At 39.0% G+C, this 25,724-nt stretch overlaps 1 protein-coding gene across 2 annotated transcripts in view; it reads left to right on the top strand.

Moving 5' to 3' along the window:
* Gk (glycerol kinase) overlaps positions 1–25,724 on the top strand; it is a 78,672-nt gene that overhangs the window by 26,130 nt on the left and 26,818 nt on the right. For both annotated transcript variants that reach the window (XM_059250216.1, XM_059250217.1), the window contains exons 4-10: positions 1,909–1,986; positions 10,525–10,601; positions 13,378–13,515; positions 15,382–15,491; positions 17,072–17,138; positions 20,166–20,201; positions 20,747–20,814. In XM_059250216.1, the coding sequence (XP_059106199.1) occupies positions 1,909–1,986; positions 10,525–10,601; positions 13,378–13,515; positions 15,382–15,491; positions 17,072–17,138; positions 20,166–20,201; positions 20,747–20,814 (574 nt within the window). The remainder of the gene's footprint in view (positions 1–1,908; positions 1,987–10,524; positions 10,602–13,377; positions 13,516–15,381; positions 15,492–17,071; positions 17,139–20,165; positions 20,202–20,746; positions 20,815–25,724) is intronic.

Genomic DNA, 25,724 nt, shown 5'->3' with positions numbered 1-25,724 from the left:
GTAAGATGGCTCAGTGGTTAGAGGCAACTGCTGTCAGGCCTTGCAACCTGAGTTCAACCCCCAGGCCCTCCATGGTGGAAGGCGAGAACTAATTTCTGCAAGTTGTTCTCCGACCTCCACCTTCAAGCCTCCTCCTCAATAAATAAGTGTAATTAATATATGTAAATAAATGTAATTTTAAAAGGATTTTAGGGTACAACAGCAAGTGTTGGAACACCGAGAAAGCTCAGTGGCGTTGCAGACCTGTGTGCGGTAATAAAGATATCTGTGGCCTGAGGAGACTCCTGAAAAGCGATTTCCGTGGACTTTGATTGTCTGCAAGGAAAGCAGTTTCACTTGGCATGAAGGGATGGAATTAAGACAGAGGAGAAAGGGAGTGGTTATAGAGAAATCCTGGACCCAAGAATCAGATGGAAATAGCTCTAGATTAGATTCTCAGTGTGAGTCAGAGGGAGCCAATAAAGAAAGGTTGCATGACAGACATGTGACTTGAGGATTGTGACTAAAAAGAGCAGCCAGCTGATTTACAGGGAAATTAGCAATGAATGAGGAAATGGACTCTTTTAGTTGTGAATTCACTGTGGTTCCACATTGTGAAGTTTTCATTTTCAAACAAGTATCACTTTCGCAATATTCCACTGTAGCCACCCATTGCTAGGCTCCTGCTGTTGTATGTACCATCGGAGATTCCAAGGGACTCTCTTACCCTGCTTAGGCCAGGCTCACTGTCTGCAACAGTCGCTGCACTCAGTGGTGATGATGACAGCAGCTCTGAGTGACATTTGTTCAATACTAATTTCTACCAGACATTTGTTTTCGTATGTAGTGACTTATTGCTAGGTGGGGACTTTGAACTTACAAGAAATGTTTACGGGAAATAAAACTTACTTTACAAGAAATAAAACGCCAAGGAGACAAAATAAGGAGCCTCAAGATTGGAATTTAAACAGCAGCTAGTTGGCTTTGGTGAGCCTAAGTGCTACTGAATATTTCTTTAATATTTCTTAACTTTGTAAAGACAGTATGTGTTGGGGGTGGGGTTGTGTATGTACTACGGAGTGTGTGTGCAGGTCAGAGGATGACTTGGTGGAGTCTTTGTAGTTCTCTGTTCATTTATCTTGATTCCAGGGAGCAAACTCTAAGCCATCAAACTTGTGTGGCAAGTACCTTTACCTGCGGAGCCATCTCACTGACCTGTCTATCTTCACAGACAGTGCCTCCCTCATATAGTCCTTGAGTTCCCTGTGTAGCCCAGACTGGCCCTGACTTCTGGTCTCCTTCCTCACTCAGCCTCCTAAACACTGGGGACTGCAGGCACGCATTTCTACTACCATGCCTGGCTGTGGCTATTTCCTTAAAATGCGTGTATGCACATATGTACACCTATAGGAAGGGACATTTCCCATAACAATTAGTAAACAAACTGTTTATTGTTGCACATAATACCAAATAAGTCATTGTAAACTGGTGAAGTTATTGCATCCTTTGAGACAGTCTGGAGCCTTTTCTCAATAATGATAAGGATCCATGTCATTGTTGTGTGCTTCAAGTGAAGTAGAAGGATTCTGTAGAGTTAAAAACTTTACATTGTATGTTCGCTTTTCCCCCCCCAAGAGTATTTAAGGAAAATAAACCAGATATCACTACCAATATTCCAAATGGAAGGCTGGATATGGTGGCCTATGTCTTTAATCATAGCATTCTGGAGGCAGAAGTGGCAGTGTGTAGGGGGTCGGTCTCTGTCAATTCAAGGTCAGTCTATCTACATAGGGAGTTCCAGACTACATAGTGAGGCCCTGTCTCCAAAAAAAAAAATGCAAGGTTTTAAAAAATGTTAGTTGTTCCTATTATCCTGAAGTAATATTCTATGTGTTTAATGTCTTCTTTCTGTTGACTTTCTTGTTAAAGCCATTGGTGTCAGCAACCAGAGGGAAACCACAGTAGTCTGGGACAAGCTAACTGGAGAGCCTCTCTACAATGCCGTGGGTAAGCCATCATGCAGAGGTGCAGCACAAGCCTTGTTCCATTTGCAGAGGTGGTCACACTAAGTCATCTGGCTGGAAAACCGTAGGTTCATGTTTCCTATAATCGGAGATGGGCAGCAGAGTTCTCTTCAGTTTTTCCAGATCATAGTTAGTCACATATTTATTAACTCTCTCCCTTGCTTTCTCCTTTTGCTGATTATTTGTGATCATATACATGGGTGGATAGTTCCAGAACTGTTTTATGACCCCCACTGTGTTTCTGACATCTCAAAGAGATCTTTCTACCCCCTACCCTGAAAACTCAAAATTGCAAGTGTTCAAAATTGTCTATAACCTATTTGTATATTGGTACTTTCTATCTAAAAATTTGAACCTTTAAAGATAAATTATCAGAATTTTAGATGATTCTGTTATGGATTTAACTGTTTGTTAGGGTATACAAACCTCAAAAATCTCGAGGAGATTACCAGTAGGTGTCACAACTTAGCTGTAAATCTCCCTGAGTAGACACTAGCACCATCCTTAGCACATGACAGTTGCAGAGCACTAAATGATACTGCTACTTCCTGAAAGGAAAGTTGTGTTCTAAATCTATAACCATTAAAAGATTTATGTCACAAATAGCAAATCATGCTGGCTTTGAGGGCACATGCCTAAACTTCCAGCACTGAGGCAGGAAGATTGTCTCAAGTTCAGAGCCAACTTGGATTACATGGCATGTTCTAGGTCACCTAAGGAAAACTCTGTTTCAAAAAAACAAAAGGAGAAAAGAAGAGATAAAATAATGTATGATTATCATAGTAAGTTATAAAGAAGGGAAACTGAATGATTTTCAAAAAGAAGGAAAGGAATATGAAACAAGAATGGGAAGCAAATAAGAACATATTAATCTAAATATGTATCTGTTAAAGGACAGGCTGTTTCTGTGCGGTGAAAGCTATTAATTGAAACTGCTAGTTAGTTACTGAGAAAGTGCAGTGAAAATGAAGAGGAGAAAAACTGGCAAGACCTCTTAGAGGCCAGATCCAACTGTGTGTGTGTGCACTGGAGAAGTCCTAAGCATGAAGGAGGCGACGATTCTCTGAGAAGCTCGCACTCATGTTCTAGCTTGTGTCTTTTTGTTCTGGATCCCTCTTTTCTTCTTAGCACTGTGCTTAAACGCTGTATTACAGCTTTAGCAAAACCCCAGCACTGTTTCACAAAAGAGATGACAGAAAAATTAAAAAAATAAATTAGAGCTTATGAGAATGGAAGTTAGTTAAGTAATATTAAGGGAGGAAAATAGCTTTTTGTTTTATATGAGTTATTAAATTTCTGCTTGAAGCTATTTTCTAGGCAATTAGAAATTAGATTGTTTTGAAAGTTTTTATTTATTTATAGTTTTGAAAGATTTGCTTGAAAGCTTTTATTCCATTTATTTATTGCGTTTATTTAGTTATTTTCAGGGAAGGCAGGCATGTATTCTGTGGCAGGGATGTGGAAAAAAGAGAATAACTGACTAGGGTCAGTTTTCTACTTTCACCTTGTAGATCTCAAGGGTCAAACAAGTTGCCAGGCCGGGCACCAAGCACCTTTACCCGCTGAGCTGTCTTGATGGACTTTGTTTGTTTTAAGTGTTCCATGCTGGTCTTGAACCCACTATGTAGCTAAGGATAACTTTGAACTCCTGATCTTCCTCCCTCCACCTCCCAAGTGCTTGATTTACTGGGGTGCACCACTACACTTGGCTTTAAATTGCTTTCAAAGCAGATTTGGAAATTTCCAGCACAGATGTGATCATCTCAACTTATTATAGATGACTTCACTGTAGGAAGGAATGTACAATTAAATCCAAAAACTTGGCTAGATACCTTTGTATGTTCCATGTTCTGTGGTGACCCCTAAATATACCTCAGCTAACCAAGGAGGCTTGTCGTTTAGCTTTGTGTCACAGAAATGAGGAGTAGAAATTTGGCAGCTAGAGGAAGAAATGCCAGGAGAACTAGAGAAGAGAAAAGATTTAGAGAAAGAAGCTGCTTAACCATTACAAGGAGAGATTCTTCCTCCAACTTCATTTCACCTAGAAAAACATCGAATTATCACCCATCCATGTAGGTTTCAGTTGAGAGTTTCATCATGCTACTAAATATTTAGCAGCTTTACTCAAAAGAAAGATCACATGGGATTAGTGGAATCAGAATTAGATTGCCCCATGGATATGTGGTCAAGCTTCTTTGGCTTGTTTTTATCAGGGTGTGATGTTTGCACTTTTTTTTCAATTTTTTTTTATTTATTTAATGCTGAATGCTGTTTATTAAGGAGGGACAAGGTCTATTTAAGACTATATGTAAGTCTGTACAGGTTTACAGCACAATGGGAGAACCCCGGAGGGCAGAAGTTGGCTACCGATGTTTTACAATCTTGCATCTAAGCTGCTAACACCCATTATGAAGGATATACAGACAAGGAACTTCCCTTAAGCATTCAGGGATGTTTGCACTTTTAATTTTCTCTATCTTAATTCAGGCTGATAGAACCAAAATACCATAGACTCGGTGGCTTATTCAGTAGATTTGTGTTTATGATAGTTGTGGACGTTAAAAGTTTGAGGCTAAGATGAAGGTGCCCTCACAAGACCAAATCAACTGGCACCTTGATCTCCATATGGTGGAGAGCAGAGTGCAAGAAAGCAAACTCTTTCCAATCTTTTTATAAGTGTACTAATCCCATTTGTGAGACTCTGTGGTTCTAACCTAATCACTTCCCAAGGGCTTCCCATCCTAACTCCTTCAAATTTGGGGTTAGGAGTTCATTATGATTTTTCCTATGATATATTCAGTCCAAAACCATTGGTGGTACATTGATCCAAGCCCTTGGGGCATGGAGCCAGGGAGATCAGGAGTTCATATGTATATATTCACTATATATAGATAGATATTCCATACACACACACACACACACACACACACACACACACACACACACACACTGTATAGTGAATCTGAGGGCAGCCTGGGATATACACGACTCTAAACAAAGCAAAACAATGAGATCAGTTGAGAGCACTCTTTTCTTCCTTTTCCTCTTCCTCTTGTAAAGCTCTGTCACTCTAGCCTATTCTTTTCATTTTCCTGGTTTGACTCAACCGAATTATATAACTGATGAACAATATTTATTATGAACAAGCAACCGAGAAAACAAAATGAAAAGAAAATCCCTTTCATGTGGCCTTGTTTTTTACCATATGCATGGTAAACAGTGAATATATTTACCCCTAGTACAGGAACAGGGGAAATAAGATATACAATCTTAAATTAATTGGTGGTCATGGTATAGGTTTATCCAACAAACAGAATCCTGACAAAGGCTATGCTAACTTGCAATAAAGCTGTGTGCTTACTGCTATCTTTTCTGACTATAAACAGAGAAAGTTCAGTGGATCCCATAGGTACATATGACCTATTGTTAGATGTCCACATATATTTTATATATGTATATATATATGTGTGTGTGTGTGTGTGTGCGCGCGCGCGCGCGCGCGCACACGCACGCACGCACGTTCTAATATATATTAGAATTAATAAAGTACACAGTAGTACAGTGTCTAAGGAGGAGTGTCACTACTTCCCAGACACTCAAGTCTGTCATTGGCATTTTGGCTTTTATGTACTAACAGCTAAAGTTGATTTCAGATTCTGCATGTATATGCATTTGTAAACACACACACACACACACACACACACACACACACACACACACACACACACACGGGGAGGGAGGTGAATGGGTTTTAATTTTTCTGCCTTTCCTACTCCCCATTTTTCTTTTGGCCCCATCTGTTATTGAAAATATCCTCAAATGAGGGGCAGAGTCTCTTCTTCCTTGTATATGACCTTTTAACCAGCTTAATTCATGGCTTAACTATTGGCACTTACAATTCTTATATTATCGACAGGAAAGAAGCCAGTAACATTTTGTAAAACTCTGGTGGTCCTTGCTTATGGTGTGGTGGATAACATGGAGCCTTCCTTTCATCTTACCACACTGCAAACTGCTCAGGACAAACCATCTCAGAGGAGACTCACTATTTGCTTTGTGCTTAGCCAACCAGATATAGATGATTCCTAGCGATTTTTCCATTTTCATTTTCTTAGATGTGCTTGTTGCTTCCTGTTGTGATGATTAGCCAAAATTGTTCAGATTTGTGATTTATTATTCAATATCCTCTGAAGATGATGATTTCTTTTGTACTGTGTATATCACTTAACTAACAATGGTCCATAGAGATTGAGACAACTACATTTCTCTTCACTCATAAAACTCTTTTATCAGGACAAACTAAATATATTAGATGTGACTTTATTCACACCATCCAAATTATTTTTGTAAACTATTCATTGGATGGTCTGGACCATTGAAATTCCTATTTCCTTAGTCTAAATAAAAGCCATTAATAACTTCTAGAAGGGGTTTATATAGCATTCTGTGCTCCTTAGAGTTTATTTCCTACTATATATTACTTTATAACTTTAAGAATTAGCAGTTCCCTATTCCTAGGAAACAGTGCTGTTCCCGTCTATGGAAATGATTTTACTTCCAGCTACCCAATGAGGAAAGTACTTTCTTGGGATCACACTTTCCCAAAATAGCTCTTTCATGTCCTGCAGCATATGACCACAGCAGGGACTGTAGCATGTTCTTTTAACATCCCCTGAAGATGTGCTCTTGTAATGTATCATGCATGATTTTAGTTTGGTTTTTTTGAACTAAGATGCATATATGTTGCCAAGTAGGGAAGAATTTTTCTGAACAAGAAACACACACTTACACGGTTTCCATCCAAATGGAAGTGCTAGTAAACCAGACGTTCAGACTGGACTTTCTTTGTTCCCTTCTACTCCGTGCCTCTTCTATTTCTTTTTCTACATTCACATGTGTAGAAAAAACATTCATTCTGATGAACTTGCCCAAGTGATCTACCATTTCCAAACAAGCACACATAGACCTTGAACCTGGCTGTCTCTAGCATGAATTGCCGTTATTTCTCCTAATGCTCCAGCTGCTCCAGTTTCTCCTGGCTCTTCAGTTCCAGTTGCCGCTGTGCCCTCTGGCTCTTCAGTTCCAGCTGCTGGTACTTCCTCAGGTATTGGTGCTCTGGCTGTTGCTCATGTCCCAGCCTCCCAACTCAGACACGTTGGGGGAAATTGACTGCTGCTGCCAGATCTGGATCTGTCACTTCTTTTGATCTCAGAAATTACCTCCACAAGGGGCTTCGTCCTCCAGCTTTGGGGGTCTTCTCTTTGGCTTTTGATCTCTTATTCTGCAAATCTAATTCTGCCATCTTAGCTTCTGTAATGAGTTTTCTAATTGTTTTGTTCTTAATTCAATTAATTTTGAACATTTGTGAGTTGCTTTGGTAGTATATCAACAACCACTGACATCTTTTTTCTTTGCCATTTGTACTAATTCTTTCCATATACTCTAATTGCCATGTACTCTTTGATTATAAAAAAAAAAAACCCAAAAGTAAATATCATGGCAGCCTTCTGCAATCCTGGAACAGTGGAAGGAAAAGGACTTTAGATGCCATCCACTCCAGCATCCTTATTTTGTAGAGGATCCGGGTCAAGAAGGTTTAAATAATTGCACAAGTCATAAAGCTTGTTGGTAGCAAAGCCAAATTTAGAACTTTGGTTTCATGATTTTACATTCAGTGTTTTGATTCTTTGTAGTGAGGATTTAACTCCATGGATACCACTGTTGTCAAGCCTAACTACAAGCCTGGTTAACTAGTCTTTGTTAAGAGCAATAAAGTCACTGGACTACTGAGATTCCTAGTGCTACCTTATTGTCAGTGCTTGCTTTGGTTTTGAATTAATTATTTGGAGCACATTAATACACTAAAGAACATGCCCTACAAAAGACATACTCACCTATTAGTATTGTGTTGGACTACTTGGAATACTCAGAGAAAAGTACGTAGGCTTAGGCCTGGCCTAGACTTAAACCAGAATCCTGCAAGGTAGGTCATGGTTAGATAAGTTCAAAGTTTCCTAGGTGGTTCTATTAGCTTCCTAAGAAAGAATCACTGCCGTGGAGTTCTAGTAGTGATATTTGGAAGGAGGGCACTTATTTAAAGACAAATTTGTGGGTCCAATTCACAGCTTTACTGTGCCCGAATCGTGGAGTATGGGGTCTGTCTTTCAGCTCCCCAGTAAGTGTTGTGTCCATTAAGATGTTGATAAACAGGGACTGCTGGTGTGGAGTCAGTGGAAGAGTGCTTGCATGGCATTTGGGAAGTCCCCTATTCCATCTCTACCTAACCCCAGTGAGAGGCTAGGGTGGTGGGGAGGAGAGGAAGAGACGGAAGGAGGGAGAACACCAGATGTAGGAGGCTTATATTATCAAAGAGGCCAGCAAGCCAAGAGTCTATGGATGTCAAATATATTTGTTTAGATCCCTCTCTAAGAAATGTATTTTATATTATGATTCAACAAACCCATATAACTAAAACAAATGTTTCCCAAATTGACCTTTATCCTATGAAGTACAATAAACTCTAATATTTGCTATCCCAATCTACCATTTAATCTTTTGAAGTAGGAATCAAAACTCACTAAATTGATTTTTCACTTCATAGCTCATTGTAGTTGAAAACACTGAGAATTAAGATGTGCTTGTTAATCGTACATATCATAGATTTAAAACCTCTCCTCTGAATCCTTCCACTTTCCCAGTTACTCTTGTTAATCCAATAACATCTGCTAAGGTTGCTTGTCTGTGAGCAAAGTCTATTTTTGTCATCATCACACAGTACTGTTACTATGTAAAATGGAGCTGACTCTGTTCCTTTGAGATGGGAGATGTTGCCACCTCTGATGATATTGCTAATGGTTTGTGTCCTGACATTGTACTAGAAAACTCAGCTCCAACTAAGTCAAGTGAAAAAAAATAATAAAAGCATTTTATTTTGCTAATGGATCTAGTCACCCAGTGGTAGCATAGTTTAGGTGTTGATTGGTTCTGAATACAGAAAGTCACTGGTATCACCTTCAAGCCTATCTTTTCCAAGATGGTTCCTCACATGACAGACTCAGATCTCCTGTCATGAAAATAGCAGGCCCAAATCACACAGTGCCAAACGTAGCCGAGAATGACAATTGAAGGCTGACCATAAATCTCGGTTCGGCGATTTGGCCAAGGGATCTCTTATGTAAGAACTTAGGGTTTACACCTCACCCTGGAACTTGGGGTAGGGAAATTCTTTGATAAACCACACAGCTGGGGGTTATGGAAATCTAAATCCCCCAAGGGAATTTGAGATAATGCTTCTGGGGTCAAGGAGTAGGTGCTGGGTGCCAAATGAAGATCTTACGTATAGGCCATCTGTTTTCATGAGTTTTGCTCTCCTTCTCTTTTCTTGGTTGTCATGTGGGTCACTTGCTTGCTGCTTTTTATACCTACAAAAACCAGTATTTTATCCTGAAGTCTCTAGTTTAAATCTCATGGGAATTAGTACTATCAAAATGAAGCTCAGAGCTATTTAGATAATTATAACAAATTTGTAAAAATTTACTACAGAGAGGAACTGATTCTAAATGAAGAGAACAGAATAACACTGTTAAGTGAACCAAACAAGGTATCTGGCAACATTCAAAAATGTAGTGTGCAAGCTTGCATTATCTGCCCTGGAGTCCTTTAGACTATGGGCCTCAGGTTCTTTCAGGAAGCATCTGAGCATAGTGTCCTAAAAATACTGACTTACCACTAGTAGATTAAAAGTTATAAAAGTTAAATACAATAGACCCAGTCTCTTAAAAAACAAAAGATAGCAAATCTGGTTTATTGATCACTTATGCAATCTATTTTATAGTTTTTAGTGCATTCTCCTCCCCAAGCTTCTGTCACAAAGCAAAATGAGATATTTTCTACTTGGAGTTCAGAAAGCAGGTAACAGAAACTTAGGAAAGAAAATGGTGGTCCATTAAAGTAGAGTTTTCCCCATATAATCCAGCAACGAAATGGATTGTAATTAAAGAAAATAATGATTTCAGATCTTGCATCCCTTGAAAGATTTTATTATAAATAAGCATCCCATCGGGTTCTCTACTTGGTCTTTGTCACAGTCTTCTCCCAAGGTTTCTAAGATATACATTTTATCCTGAGCTGTGCGTTTTCCACTGCCAACTAGCCTGCCCGGCTTTTACGTCTTCTCTCTACTCATGTGTGTTTAGAAAATCCCTACTCCAAATGCTCTTTCATAGTTTTTTTTTCCTGTAATAATACAAAATAAATAATGCAAAATAAAAGCCCCAAGGTTTGTATTGTTCCTATAATTTGGTCTGTAATTTTGCATAAAAGCTTTCAATTCTCCTTTGTAAATATATTTTCTTCTAACAGTATGTCTATTCATTCCTAATTTTCTAATTTCTATCCTTTAAAAGCTATAGCATTTTAATTGCTTATGGAAACTAATCAGTCTCTTATCTGTGACAGTGATTTTACTAAGTTCTCATTTTTATGACGTTCTTCTTATGTATTATTATGTTTTGATCTATAGTGTGGCTTGACCTAAGAACCCAGTCTACCGTTGAGAAACTTAGTAAAAGAATTCCAGGAAATAATAACTTTGTCAAGGTAAGAAATCTCTTCAGAAGTACACTGTAAGAATGTGTATTTAAAAAAAGTTTGCCGGGCGGTGGTGGCGCACGCCTTTAATCCCAGCACTCGGGAGGCAGAGGCAGGCGGATCTCTGTGAGTTCGAGGCCAGCCTGGGCTACCAAGTGAGTTCCAGGAAAGGCGCAAAGCTACACAGAGAAACCCTGTCTCGAAAAACCAAAAAAAAAAAAAAAAAAAAAAAAAAAAAAAAAAAAAAAAAAAGTTTGCAGATTTCATGAGAAAGACTATTTCAGTCTTACAACCTATGGTAAAATGGTTATATTATACAACTTCTAGAATATTTCTTTCAGATAACTGTGGTCAAATCAAGTCTTTAGCTTTCTTTCTTGTTCTGTGGGGAAATGAAATAACAGTACCCCAAGAGGACAGACTGGTAGAGATCATAATGTCCCAGTAGCTTAAATCATATGCCCCAAGGGCTGTTTTCTTTAATTCACCCATACTTTCAGAATCGATCAGCATAGTTCCCATTGCCCACTGAAGAAAGTCCTGAGTGCTTTTGAGTTTTTAGTAACCTGGATTCGGTGAGAAAGAAAAAGTAAGCAGTATTCAAGACCTTCACTAAAGACCTTTTTTTTGTTTTTGTTTTTTAAATAAAACAAAGCAAAAAACAAAACAAACTTTTTTCACATGAAAAAGAATAATAAAATATGTCTAATTTTAAATCCTCATATAGATCTTTCTCTTTAGATAAGTCAAGTTAATTTCTTAGCAAGTTCAAGTTCTTCTAGAACCCAAAAAGAAGTTCTTTTTCTTTTAATGAGATGTGTCCTCTTTTTATTTGCCAGTGGGAAACATGTTGGTTCTTGGATCTGAAGCTACTATTCAAATACCATTAATTATAACAGGCTAGCAGACAATCCCATGTCTGCTCCCTTCCTTGCCTAAGTAGTTTCAGGCTTGTCTTGCCCGTTTATTTTCCATTTTTCTTTTTGTCACCCTGCATCACCCTGCCTCCCACCGTCTGCACTGAGCTTCAAGGGTTGTGTAGTTTTCCCTGCATTACCACTGCAGGCAACATTTACATTCCTTATCTGCATCATTTAAGACTGTCCATTAGGTGTACAGGATCTTCTGGAGGACAGCCTGTACCTCTGTGGGATGACCTTGCAACTCAAATAATATTTCCATGTGTTACTGTCTTCCATTATTTCTGAGCATTGATACTCTCTGCCCCCAACAACCCCCAAAAAGCTAGAAACCTTAAGATTTTTAACTTGCCGATGGAGTTAAAATATTTGAGAACATTATGATTTCTAGTTATATGTTTTTATGGATTTTCTGTGTGTGTGTGTGTGTGTGTGTGTGTGTGTGTGTGTGTGTGTGTGTGTTTCTTTTGTCTTTTCTCTTTGCTTTTTTAAAATTAGGGTTTGTGGGGTTTCTTGTTTGTTTGCTTATTTGTTTACTAGAGAGAGAGAGAAAGCACATGGAATTGAGTGGGTGGGGGGCTGTGAGGAGGGAGGTGTTGTGGGAAGGGAACTGTGATTGGAATATATTGTATGAAGATATTTTTCAATAAAAAAATTTGGAAAGCATTTTTTGAGACAGGGTCTTACTGTGTAGCCCTCCCTGGCTAGACTTGGAGCTCCATGTATATACCAAACAGGCCTGCCTCAACCTTGCAACAATCCTCTTCTATACCTTTTATTTTATTTTATGTGTCTGGGTGTTTTGCCAGCATGTGTTAGCTGTGCACTGCATGCATGCCTGGTGCCCACATAGGCAAGAGAGTGTTCGATTCCCTGGGCCTGGAGTTTCAGACAGCTATTAGACACCATATGGGTACTGGGAACGAAACCTGGGTCCTCTGGAAGAGCAGCCAGCGCCTTAAGTGCTAAGCCCCTCTCTCCAGCTCCTCAGCAATCTTTTTGCTTCTGCCTCTCAAATGTTGAGATTATAGGCACGTACGTATCAGTATAGCACATCAGCTATGATTTGAATTTTTTCATGACGTATGTTCATGTGAGGTAAGAATAGGGGCATAGGATAAGAAGGAGAGAAAGCTAATTGTATCACTTTTATGTTACTTTAATTACATCTTTAATGCCTTTACTTGAACTTTATAAAGAAATTGGATATTTAATATGCTAACAAGAATTGGACCTCACTCATTCTCAAGAAAGAGCAATAAGCACACGAGTTCCATTTTCTTCCAGTCATTGTATGTGCTGACTTTAGCCAGCTGCTTTCTTATGGACAGCAATTCTGTATGGTTTTAATCTGGCATGTCGTTGACCTCTGCTTTATTTATTTATTTTCCACTGATATTTGAATAGGTATGTATGTATATGTGCATACGCACAAATATGGTAGGTCATTAAATTATGTGTTTGAAAGTAGTTTTCTTGCTATTGTTATTAATTTATGACTATTAAGCTCACAATCTGTCATGAAAAGTAAAATAAAGTGCAGACTTTTGGTTTAGATCGACAGATGAGCGATTTATTGCAAACTGACATTGCACTGTCACTATCTAATTAAAAGATGGTGTGTCACTTAGTTTTCTCTTTACCTTGCTTACGTGGCTACTCTTTGAACTGCAAATGTAATTGCTGTGCTCTTTGGTCATGAGCATGCTTCTCTGTACCATGGGATAGGAAAGGTACTTTCATTTGAAAAGTCTTTAGACAATCCACTAAGCAGTTTGTTGTTGTTGTTGAGTTCTTTTCTTTAGCAGTTTTGTTTTCAACTGTGGTAGGTGTAGTTTACTGACTGCACTGTGGAACTGTTCTAGTCCAAGACAGGCCTTCCACTTAGCACTTACTTCAGCGCGGTGAAGCTTCGTTGGCTCCTTGACAACGTGAGAACGGTTCAAAAGGCTGTTGAAGAAAATAGAGCTCTTTTTGGGACCATTGATTCATGGCTCATTTGGGTATGTTTAAATGGAATGAATGCACAGAGAATGGTTGGGGGATTTTTTTAACTGTCCTACCTACTATTTTTGTCCAACATTTTAGACTTTTATTTAGCATCATTATTGAGGAAAAACTACTCGAAGCAGCAGAATGTCTGTCTCCATTTGAGAGACATTTTTGTCTACCTCCCTTTTTACTTTTCTTGTTTCATTTGAGTGACAGCAGAAGATAATTACCAAAACCATATTTCATAAGTCTTATCATTGGAGCATGCCATTTAGGTAGCTTTTCTCTCAAGCCCAGCATCTCCTTCTATGCCACTAGCTATTTCTAAGAAGAAATAACTATTTTTTTAAAGATTGATTTTATTTATTATGTATACATATTGCCTATATGTCTGCCTGCATATTCTGCCTGGTGCCAGAAGAGGGCACCAGATCTCATTACAGATGGTTGTGAGCCACCATGTGGTTGCTGGGAATTGAACTCTGGAAGAGCAGCCAGTGCTCTTAACCACTGAGCCATCTCTCCAGCCCCCATTTTTTTTTGAGACAGGGTTTCTCTGTGTAGTCTTAGTGCCTGTCCTGGAACTCACTCTGTAGCCCAGGTTGGCCTTGAACTCACAGAGATCTGCCTGGCTCTGCCTCCTGAGTGCTGGGATTAAAGGCGTGCACCACCACTGCCCAGATAAGAAATAACTATTTCACATATTAAAATGCCACAACTACTTTTCTCCTTCATGGTCAACATTTTATAGCTTTTTCTTGTGAATTCATGCCAGGATATGCAACTAAATCATAGCACAAGTTAATATTAAAATATTCTGTCCAGAGCTGAACACAGGCCAGTAGAAATTAATGGTTTAGATATTTATATGACACATTTTTCTGTTTTGGCTTTTTTGGGATAGAGTCTCAGTATGTAGACCTGATCGGCCTGCAGTTCACTACATAGACCCTATTAGACTTGAACTTGTGCCAATCCTCCGACATCTGTCTCCTGAGTCCTAAGATGCAGACATGTGTCACTATATACAGCGATTTCCAATCTATCTCTGTCTGAAGGTGTTATAGAAAACTTCAAACTGCTTTCAGGACGTGTGCAAAAAGATGTGTTATGAAAAAAGAAAAGTGAATATAGAAAGTTTTCTATAAACCTTTGGAGGTAACATTCCACCTAGTCAAAATTTTAAGGCTCTGAATTTTCCAAAGAGAGAAGATTAAAAACAGTACTGATTTTCGTTGACTCAGAAATTAGCTAGAATTGCATGAATCGAGTAACCACCTGAGTCTGTGGACATGTGAGTGCTGTCATTCTGAACTGTAGTATATTGTGAGTATAAAATACACACTGGATTCTACAGATTTCAGACAAAAAAGGAAAAATGTATTAGTAATATTTTTCATTGATTATGTGTTCAAATGTTATTTTAGACAGATTGGCTAAATAAGATGAAATACAGGAATTATAGGTGTATTTTATAGTTCTATTTCTTTTGTGTTTTTAATGTAGCTACTTTTTTTATTCCATTTATTTGTGTGTGGGGGATGGTGAGTGCATGCTATGACATGTGTGTGGAGGTCAGAGGACAACTTGTGGAAGTCAGTTCTCTCCTTTTTTACCATGTGGGTTCCAGAATTAACTCAGGTCCATCAAGCCTTTACCTGATGAGCTGGATCTTGCAAGTCCAGCTACTAGACATTTTAAAGTTACATGTGTAGCTCAGCTCGAATTTCTATTGAATGCTGCTGAAACCTCAATAATTGAAAGGTTTGGTTCTTCCATTTGTTTTATGTGCCCTGCTGCTAACCATTGCCCTTGACAGTATATAAATACCTGTGCAGATTAGTTCAGATTTAACCTGTCCCTTTTGTTCTGTCTAGAGTTTGACAGGGGGAATCAATGGGGGTGTCCACTGTACAGACGTAACAAATGCGAGTAGAACGATGCTTTTCAACATCCATTCTTTGGAATGGGATAAGGAACTCTGCGAGTAAGTTATGGTTTGACCTCAATGCAGTTTTTTTCTATACATTCTTGTGTACGTTATTTATTTAGAATCTAAATCTTACTGTTTGCAGATGGTAGTTGTATACTAACATTGTTACATTTCAACTACAGTTTGCAAGTCTGTTTTCGTATGTGGGTTTTTGTTTTGTTGTTTTTGGGGGGCGGCATTTTTTGGCCTAGCCTACCTAATCTTGAATTTGTGGTGATTGCTTTGCATCAGCTTCACTAGTTCTGGGATTATAGGTATGAACCACCACACAGTTTCTATTGTGTGTGGATTTTTTTTTAGCTTTCTATTTATTTATTCTTTGTGTCTTTCACATCATGCATCTCGATTTTATTCATCTCTTCATCCCTTCATATCTACCCTTGCAACCTCCTCCCCAAAATAAAATAAAATAAAATTTGAGAGAGAATTAAAAAAATCTTGCTGGGCGGTGGTGGCGCACGCCTTTAATCCCAGCACTTGGGAGGCAGAGCCAGGCAGATCTCTGTGAGTTCGAGGCCAGCCTGGGCTATCAAGTGAGTTCCAGGAAAAGGCGCAAAGCTACACAGAGAAACCCTGTCTCGAAAAACCAAAAAAAAAAAAAAAAAAAAATCTCATCATGGAAGCTGTAGTGTGACACAGAGAGTTATCCTTTTGTCCATATATTTTCACTTGCAAGGGTTCATTGCAAAGAGTCATTGGTCTGATTTGAGGCCTCTGGTTTCTACTACAGCCTCCCTGGGGCTCCTCTTGGGTACCCTGTTATTGCCCTATGTCATGGAGAATCTGTAGCTTTGGATCTGCAGGACCAGCCCCTTCATGTGCTCCACCAGATCATAGATGGAGTGGATGTTCTGCTTGGCCAACTCATAACCCTGGTTCTGGACCTGTGTAGTTGCAAGGTTGATCAGCCTATCAGCATTAGCGTCCCCCCCCCTTACCACCAGGATGAGCTGTCCAGCATTGCCACCCCCATCCCCCCACCCCCACCCTCAGGGTCACCCAGGCGAGGTGTACCACTCTCCCTAGTGCTGCAGCCGGTGAGGGACAGGGACAGCTCTCTAGGTGGCATCCTTCCCTTGCCCTCACCATGTGTTTGTGTTTTAACTTTATATATTATATGTGAGTGTACACACTCACGTTCAAGGACACAGTGGCTATGATGTGTGTATGTAGGCCAGAGGGAACCTGTATGAGTCACTTTTTTCCTGCCCTTTGGATTCCATGAATCAAACTCTGGTCCTTAGGTTTGGTGATAAGTGCCTTTACCTGATGAGCCAGCTCGCCAACCATTTAGCTATGGCACATAGGTCAACAGGTCATATTAATTATTCTTTGTAGATTAGCCTCTTTTAGAAAAGTTCTTTGCTTTCTGAGTATGCTTTAAAATTTGTAATGATTTGGTTGGTTAAGGTTGGACTGTTAAATACCCAAACATACAGCTATGTTTCCTTGGCTAATATGTTAACCACTATTGAATTCTATGCTCAGATGTACCTATTTTCTAATTATTTATATTTAAAATGTTTCCATGTTTTTTCAAACAGTATTATATACCCAAAGCTATTATTTTTCAGATTTTTTGGAATTCCAATGGAAATTCTTCCCAATGTCCGGAGTTCTTCTGAGATCTATGGCCTAATGGTAAAATAAATAGTAGGAGGAGGGGATTTTATTAAAAAAGAAAGATCTTTGCCATTTAGAATTCAACAGTCAACTTTATTATGTTTTATAGTTTGGGATTTGGGACTTTCTCTATGAATATCTGTACTATGTAAAATAAGGATTTAATGTTTTTAAATGGCTTTATAACTAAAAACTTTAAGTCCTTACTACCAATTGATTTTATATTTATAAACCTGAGTTGGCTTTTCTTTCAGTAATATTGTTTTTGTGTTTTGAATATTAATATTTTGAAGTATTATCAATAACCTAACTCTCAACAGTGGTGTGGGAATGTTTAAGCCAGTTTTCCCTTCCATATAAATAACTGCAGTAGCTGTGATGTTTGCTTTTAATTTAGAGCAGGTACTATTCCCATCTTAATAATGTTCTTTTTCCTAGTTAATCCCTTTCAGTGACTGAACCATTGTTATATATTTCATTCTTTGTCAGTTTGGAAGAATTTAACAAAGAAACTGAAAGCAAAGAGTCTGTTTCTAAATTAGGTTGCAAATTAAGGCAATTTCCATAATGGGCATTTTACTGAAACCCAGAGGGAGAAAAGTAAGTGTGCCTAGCATCACTGAAAATCTGTAGTCAAGTATCAGAAAGAGAAACCTTTAGGAGGTTTTGAACTGGTATTTCAGCACACAAATTTGAAATTCGTGATAAAACTTAAGAATAAGTTTAAGGAAGCTTCAAAAATAGCCATTTTGTGAAAAATATTAGGAATGCCATTCATGCAGTTAATAAAAATAGAATTGACTGCCAAATGCTCTAGCTGATGCTTGAGCAAGAATTTTTAAGTGTTCTTTGTAGAATAAGGCTTTTTAAGGCAATGTGGAATTGCTTAAGGCAAGCATAGTCCCTGCTTATCTATAGTGCTTTCATAGTTTCAGAATGATCACAAAATCACTTGGATCAGAGCAAAAGAGGTGACTTTTGAAATAGCTTCAGAGAATAATAGAAAGAAAACATTTAATCGGCCTAGTTTTCTCTTGCATTGAAAATATTATGCTTCTGTCCCCTCTCTCCCCCTTGCTGACTATAGAAAATCTCTCATAGTCTGGTGAGTAGGCTATCCACCGATTATGCTACCCATTCATTTCGAAAAGATACAGTGCATTTCCATTTATTTTCAGACAAGCACAAGTCCATTCACTAAACAAATGTTTCTAGAATTTGCATAACCTTCCAAAATATTGTAAGCTGTAGTCATATTTTATTTTTTGAAAGGAAGCAGAATCTTGTTTATTTGTTTTCCCTAAGATTAAAATAGATGTTTCTAAAATTCTGGGGGAGGTTTCCAGAGATTTGGATACTACTCATTGCAAAGTACAGTTGTGGTGTACTTTGGCCTTTAGCGTAGTAGGGAAATTAGAAATGCTTTTTAAATAGCCTATATATCTATTTTTCTAATATCTTGTCCAATGTTTCAGACCAGTTAGTTGGAAATGCACTGTCACTTTTTTGCATGCTTCCTCAGAGGACCCTCCTGGAATCCTCCAGAAGCCTTTCCCCATAAAGAAAACAGAGCGCTTTACATGCCTGAACATTCCTTAGATTGTTTTAAAAGTTTGATTGTTTGAAAGTATAAGCAGACTTCTTATAATAAATTATCAAGATAGAAAGCCTCTAGGTTTCCTGATGATTATAGTTAAGCCTTTTATTTAGTCTAATCTTTATTAGTGTCCAGGCTCGTTTTAAAGAATATATATATAAAATAAATATCAGGCTGTAGGCGGGGAGCATAGCTCAGTAGTAGAGGACTTGCTTACTTTTCAGTAGGCGCTGAGTTTCGTCCCTAGCACTAAAAGTCCAACCTTGAAAAATAGCTAGTCTTTAATTAACTAGAAAGCATTAAAGAAAGAAAGAAATAATAGGAATCTAGAGGGCATTTTCTATTTTGATAAGGGCTTCCATTTATATATACATATATATATATATATATATATACACACACACATATATATATACATACACACACACACACATACACACACACACACACACACACACACACACACACACACACACACACACATAAAATGTTGTTTCCTACTAGCAAAGATACATGAGGAGGGTACTAGTGTTATCTGGGTGTTACAGATCCCAGGGCCATTTGCTCACAAATAGTGGGCTCAGGAGACAGTCTGAAGGTTTTCATTCAGTGTTCTTTCTGCTACATCATCCTTACTTTAGGGATCACATTCCTTAATTTCTCTAATTCCTTAACATCTGCACAAATTGCTCTGTTGTAATGTTTTCCCTGCTGTGGCCCTGGGAACCAGACCTGAGACCCAGCATATGCTAGGCAATAGCTATAGCACTGAGATATATCCTCAGCCTTGTAATATGTTTTCTCAAAAACTATTTTATGAAGTTTTGGTAACCAGCCACTAAAATCTCACTTTACTTTTTGCCGGGAATACCGATTGAAATAAAAAACATCATTCATAAATTAACTGTTACTTGTCTAAATTTAACTTTCTTTGAACAAATATCTGAAATCTAAGCACTCTTGGTATTTAAAAGCAGTTTGAGTAGAGAGAAGAGATGATAAAATACAGCTTTCCGGAAACTATGTTCCATGCTAGTTTGATAGTTATTTAAAAATATGTTGGTTATTTCATAACAGCAGCAGCAATATCAAAACACTAACTTTGATCTGTGATCACGTAGCCCAGTTGTCATTTTGTAAATAAACGAGTTGTGTAGAGCGATTCAGCAGCCTGCTTGTGGCCTAACACTAACTAACCAGGGCTAGAGCCCATGTCTCCTGACAGCTAGTCCAGTGTTTCCTGTTCCTCTACAATGCCATGTCTCTTCTTGTCATTTCTACGAGTACTTCTAGTCTCTGTCTCTGTCCTGCTCACGTAGTTGAGACACTTGCTTTGTCTTGTCTGCTCACATCCTTTGGCATGTTGCTCTTCTTCATTCCTGTATAAGTTATGTTAGTAGAGCCAACATTTTGTGACTGTTCCTAATCCTTTTTAAAAATTTTATCAGAAAGCTGGGGCCTTGGAAGGAGTGCCAATATCTGGGGTAAGTATCAGTACCAACTATATTCCTGTTATAACCCCCGATCCCCACCTCCACCTCTATCCGACATTCCTCCTTGGTCTTAACCCTTGCCTTTTCTTGAACTGGGGAGGACAAGTCAGAGCGGCACCACTGGCCACTTCTTCTTGTTCTTCTGTGCCACAGGGTCGGTCACTCAAAATCTTTTGAGGAAATTCTAAGCCTGGCGTGGTGATGCAGTACAAGCCCAATAATTTGGGTCCCAACTTTAAGTCTAGCCTCAGCCACATAGTGAGTTAGAGGCCAGCCTGGGTTACATGAGATTATGTTTCAAGAAAGCAAGGATGAGATAGAGAGGAAGAGAGAGAGAGAGAGAGAAGGGATGGAGGGAGGAAGAGAGGGAGGAGATGGAATTTTAACTCTCCCTTATGCCTTTTATCTTGATTATCAAATGGGGGTAATGGCAGTGGGAGAAAATGTAAGACATAGATATTTCACTCCTTGATAAATTAAAATACACAAAAAGAAACCTATGACTCAGGATTTTTTATTGTTGTTTATAATTTCAGTGTTTGGGGGACCAGTCTGCTGCTTTGGTGGGACAAATGTGCTTCCAGGATGGACAGGCCAAAAACACGTGAGTTGACGAAAGCGCCTTAGAAAGCGATGTTGTTGTGTTTACTTCTCTTCCCTGCTGCTTTAAAAATCAGCCAAAATGCAATACTTTAGTCACTTCACTATGGATCTTCCACATTATTTTTATAATTCGTCTTCCCCTTTCTCCCTCTTTCCCCCTTTCTCTCTCTGCCATGAGTCTTCGGTAGCCCAGGCTGGCCTGAAACTCCCGATCCTCCTGTCGGGATTTACAGGCATCTACCATGACACCCAGTTTTATGCAATTGGGGGATTAAACCCAGGACCTCATGCATGTTAGGCTAGCATTCTGCCAAGTTAACTACATCCCCCCGTTCTGATTTTTGTCTTTCATTTTTAATTTGGTTTTGGTGTTTTTGAGATGGGCCTGACTCTCACCTCCTGAAACTTGCACCAGGTACTTTAAGACTACTAGTCAGAAATTCATGGAAATCTTTGCATCTCAGCTCCCCATGTTCTAGGGCTTTGTTTTGTTGTTTACCCCAAGGCCATATTCGTTCCTTTTTTTAAAGCTACATTGGTGGCATTGGGAAGAAATGAGGAAAAGCCGTAATACGAATTATGCTTTTCAGTGTGTTATCCTGCTCAGATGTTTCTACCTGTGACCAATCTCAAAGTATATTTTTATAGGATATTTAGTGCCATTTTCTTGTCATGATGCTGTCTCTCATCTGAAGTGTCTCCACTGATGAGGAACAGAAAGAATGAAAGAAATGAAGACTTGATAATATTTTCCTCCTATTATTTTCTCTTAATTTGTTTTATTAAAAAAGTGCCTACCCCATTACATATATTGAATGGCAGAAACAATATGTCCCAAGAGCTGAAATAATAGTGACAATTATAACACATACTCAGACAATGGCTATTGTGTTATTATGTAATGGTCCATATACTTGAGATATTTATTACTCAATCCACATAAATCTTATTATATGGGAATCCAGTTATTCCTATTTTATGTCAGGGAACTAAGATTTAGAGAGGTAACTAATCTATGTAATGTCATGCATCTAGTAAGTCGGAGGCACAATATTTGCACCTTAACTCATTGTATTCTTTAATCGTGGCTCTAACTGCTATGCTTTATTTACTGTCTGTCCTGTGTGGAAAATATTTCCATAAACATGGAAGACTGTCTCTTTAATGGTTCTTGTCATCAATAGTTTTTGTTCATTGGTTTGGATTTTGAAGGGTTTTTGTTATTCTCGTTTTGTTTGGTTTTTTTTGTTTTTTGTTTTTTGGTTTTTTTTTTTGAGACAGGGTCTTGCTGTGTAGCCTGGTTTGCCTGGATCTCACTATGCATCTCAGCGTACCATGAAACTTATCATCCTCCTGCCTCAGTCTCCCATGTGTTAAGATTAGAGGCATGCAGCCTGGTCTACAGAGTGAGATCCAGGACAGGCACCAAAACTACACAGAGAAACCCTGTCTTGAAACCCCCCCCCCCAAAAAAAAAGAATAAATTGAAATATCATTTTGGGGCTAGAGAGATGGCTCAGAGGTTAACAGCACCAACTGCTCTTCCAGAGGTCTTGAGTTCAATTCCCAGCACCCACATGGTGGCTTACAACTATATGTAATGAGATCTGGTGCCCTCTTCTTCTGTGTACATGATAAATAAATAAATCTTAAAAAAAAGATTAGAGGCATGTATCACTATACCTTCTCATCAGATATCTTGTTTCCTGGTTGCTTGACTTGTTTTTCAGACAAGGTCTCATGTAGCTCAGTCTGTCCTTGGACTTGCTATGATACCCTTATCTTGCTAGTTCTGGGAAAATAATTATGGGATTGTAGGCATGTGCTACCACGATGACTTCTTTATTTTTGACTTAGGTAATTAAGTTCTTTCTCTGCAAATAATGAAATATCTAGCAGTCCTAAAATAATGCTGCTCAGCAGGGTCAGCCACCCTCATGTGAGTGAGTAAGCTTATTTGAATGAAAGTTGGTTGGGAGGAGGATATATGAAAATTCTTTGTAGGCTGTGATGACCTCAGGTTATGAAGGAACGCTTGAGCCAACATAATTGTGAAAACATTTTCTTTGAATCAGGGTTCCAGCAACTGAATCGGGAGTCATAGAAAACTAGGCTGTTTTTTTCCTTTTCCTCCTCTGCCAGGAACACTAATGCTAGTAAATCAGATGCTATCTCTATAATATGTCCATTACTTAGCACAATATATAGAACACAGTAAAATAGCCTTCATTTCTCTTTCTTCTGTTCCTTTCCCATTGTCAGCCAAGTCCATAAATTATTAATTAAAAGTAGGTAATAATTGTTTGAGTAGCTGTGTAGCTACTGCAGGTTGGAGAAGGGAAACGGCAAATCGTAAGATCTTGATCTCACATTTCTTACCCTGAGGGGAAACAACACAGACAGCCAGTTGATGGTGTATAAACTGGAGCTTGCATGACATAAGAAACTTTGCAGTAATGTCGTTGGCTTTCAGAGTAAGGCCAGACAAATCATAAATGATTTTGGAAATGACCTCAGCATATAGCTCAGTGGCAAGCTCAAGAGAACTTGCCTAGCATTCACAACACCCTGGACTTGATCCCACATATAAAAACATTATGCTGGTAGTGAGATGCTTCAGAGAAGGAGCAATACTGGAGAGTGGAAGAGACACTCAACAAGGATACGAGGAGGAGGATTTAGTATAGAGAATGTAGAGAGGGTAGGAAAATGGTCGAGAACAAGATGAGCCCAGTGACTCTGAGTTGTATTCCAGGTAATTGGGAGATCGTCTGGGCTAAATGGTGAGTTCCACATCAGCCTGAGCTAGTCAGTGTAAAAACAAAACAGGGCTGTGGGGGCGGGTGGTATTTAGAAGAACAATGTAGTGGCAGGACCATGTATTGGAGAGATTCCCATCATGGCAGACAGGAGGAAGAAACAGGGCAGTAGATTGAGGACTTAGTATAATCTTCAGAGGCATACATCAAGGGACGTACATCCGCTAGCTAGGCCCCACTTCCCAAAGCATCCATAACTTCCCCAAATAGCAGCACTAGCTTGACCAAGTCTTCAAATCATGAGCCAATGAGGGATATTTCATTTACACCATAACAACCATGCTGTAAAGCTATTTCAGGCCAAGAGTTTTCTTTTCATTTTGTTTTGATTTTTGGTTTTTTTTTCCTCCTCCTTGATAGGGAATGGATAACTTCTGAACATTTATGAGTTGGTGTTTAGGTGTGACTGGAGTTGTCAGTTAATATGATGACAGTCTTGGGTCTCAAAGCAAGGAGAAGCTAGAGGCCAAGAACCCATGGTATAAACCACTATATCCTTATACTATAGACTCAGAGGATGGGGACAGAAAGGAAGACTACAGGGATACACAGGATGCTGCAGAGAGTCAAGGGAGAAGACCTAGGGATGGAGGGTTAGGATTAGCCAAAGTAAGGAAGAGGTCTAGTAAAAGAAGTTGTGTTTGCAACATGTATGTGGTACTGCTAAGTTATGCATTGCACACACAGGGAAATGTGAAGTGAGTTAAGTATAAGTTGTTTTCTGTAAATGTTTTGCCTACATGGGTGTCTGTGCTTGGTATACACGGAAGTCAAAAAGAGTATCTGGGCCGGGCGGTGGTGGCACACGCCTTTAATCCCAGTACTCAGGAGGCAGAGGCAGGCGGATCTCTGTGAGTTTTTGGCCAGCCTGATCTACAGAGCAAGCTCCAGGACAGGCACCAAAACTACACAGGGAAACTCTGTCTCAAAAAACCAAAAAAATAACTTGGAACTGGAGTTACAGATGGTTGTGAACTACCATGTGGGTGCTGGGAATCGAACCCAGGTCCTCTGCAAGAGCAACAAGAGCTCTTAACTGCTAGGCCATCTCTCAAGCCCCTGTTTGCCTTTTAAAAGCATAAAATTATCAGGTGGGTTGTCACATGCTTTTAATCCCAGCACTCTAAAGGCAGATCTCTTGAGTTCCAAGGCTAGCCTAGTCTACATAGGGAGTTTCAGGGCAACCAGGGCTACACAGTCTAATAAAAAAGCATAAAATCTGTGTTTGAAATGCCTTTCAGTAAACTGCAACTCTTCTTTGAGACATCAACATCCATATTCCTGGGTATTTTATTTTTTTCTTGAGTGCCTTTCTTTCTACTTTTAATAAAATCCCTACTCTGCTTCATAAAGAAACAATCAGTTTCCGTTTTGGTGATGGGCAGCAAAAAATTCCAGTAACTCATGTGCTCCAGTTTGTAAATGTATTGCCTGCACTTAGTGTATTTGGTAAGTGTCCGTTCAAACTTCAATATTCAGTGGTCCCATACCTTTAGGATGTGTCACGTGTTCACTGAGCAGCCAGAAATCCACTTGGGTAAAAAGAGATGGAGTATTTGGAGGTAAACATTACTCTTATGGTGTATGAAGAAAATATTATCAGGAAAGATGCATTTGGTTTGTGTTTATTGCCCCCCCACAAATGAAGCCATCATAGTAGTAGTCATAGATTCTGCCATCACCATTCTGCCAGCTTGGAGACGAGGCACTAGTAGAATGTCACCAATGCAGTTATAGCCATGCTAGCACATAGCAAAGGAGCAAGACCTGTGAGGCGGGAATTACAGGCTTAGGCAGCGTCAGTGGTAGCTGTAGCAGCCTTGTTATCTCTGCTCACTTTAAAACTGTTTCTCAGCTGTGTGGTTGGTGGTGGTACAGAGGCAGACTGTTACCTGAGTTCGAGGCCAGCCTGGTCTGTAGAGGGAATTCCAGGACAGCCAGGGCTACACAGTGAAACCCTGTTTCTAAAAAGAAAACAAAACAACAACAAATCAGGAAACTGTTTCTCTGTGACCCTTACCTGTATCAGTTAAGGTTAGCAACTGATCTTGCATGCACAGTCAAAACTGTCCATTACGTCCAAGTGCCGGAT

Source organism: Peromyscus eremicus, chromosome X (assembly GCF_949786415.1).
Source record: "Peromyscus eremicus chromosome X, PerEre_H2_v1, whole genome shotgun sequence".
NCBI classification, from domain to species: Eukaryota; Metazoa; Chordata; class Mammalia; order Rodentia; family Cricetidae; genus Peromyscus; species Peromyscus eremicus.
The sequence above is the reverse complement of the archived record's forward strand: the minus strand, read 5'-3'. Positions and strand labels throughout refer to the sequence as shown.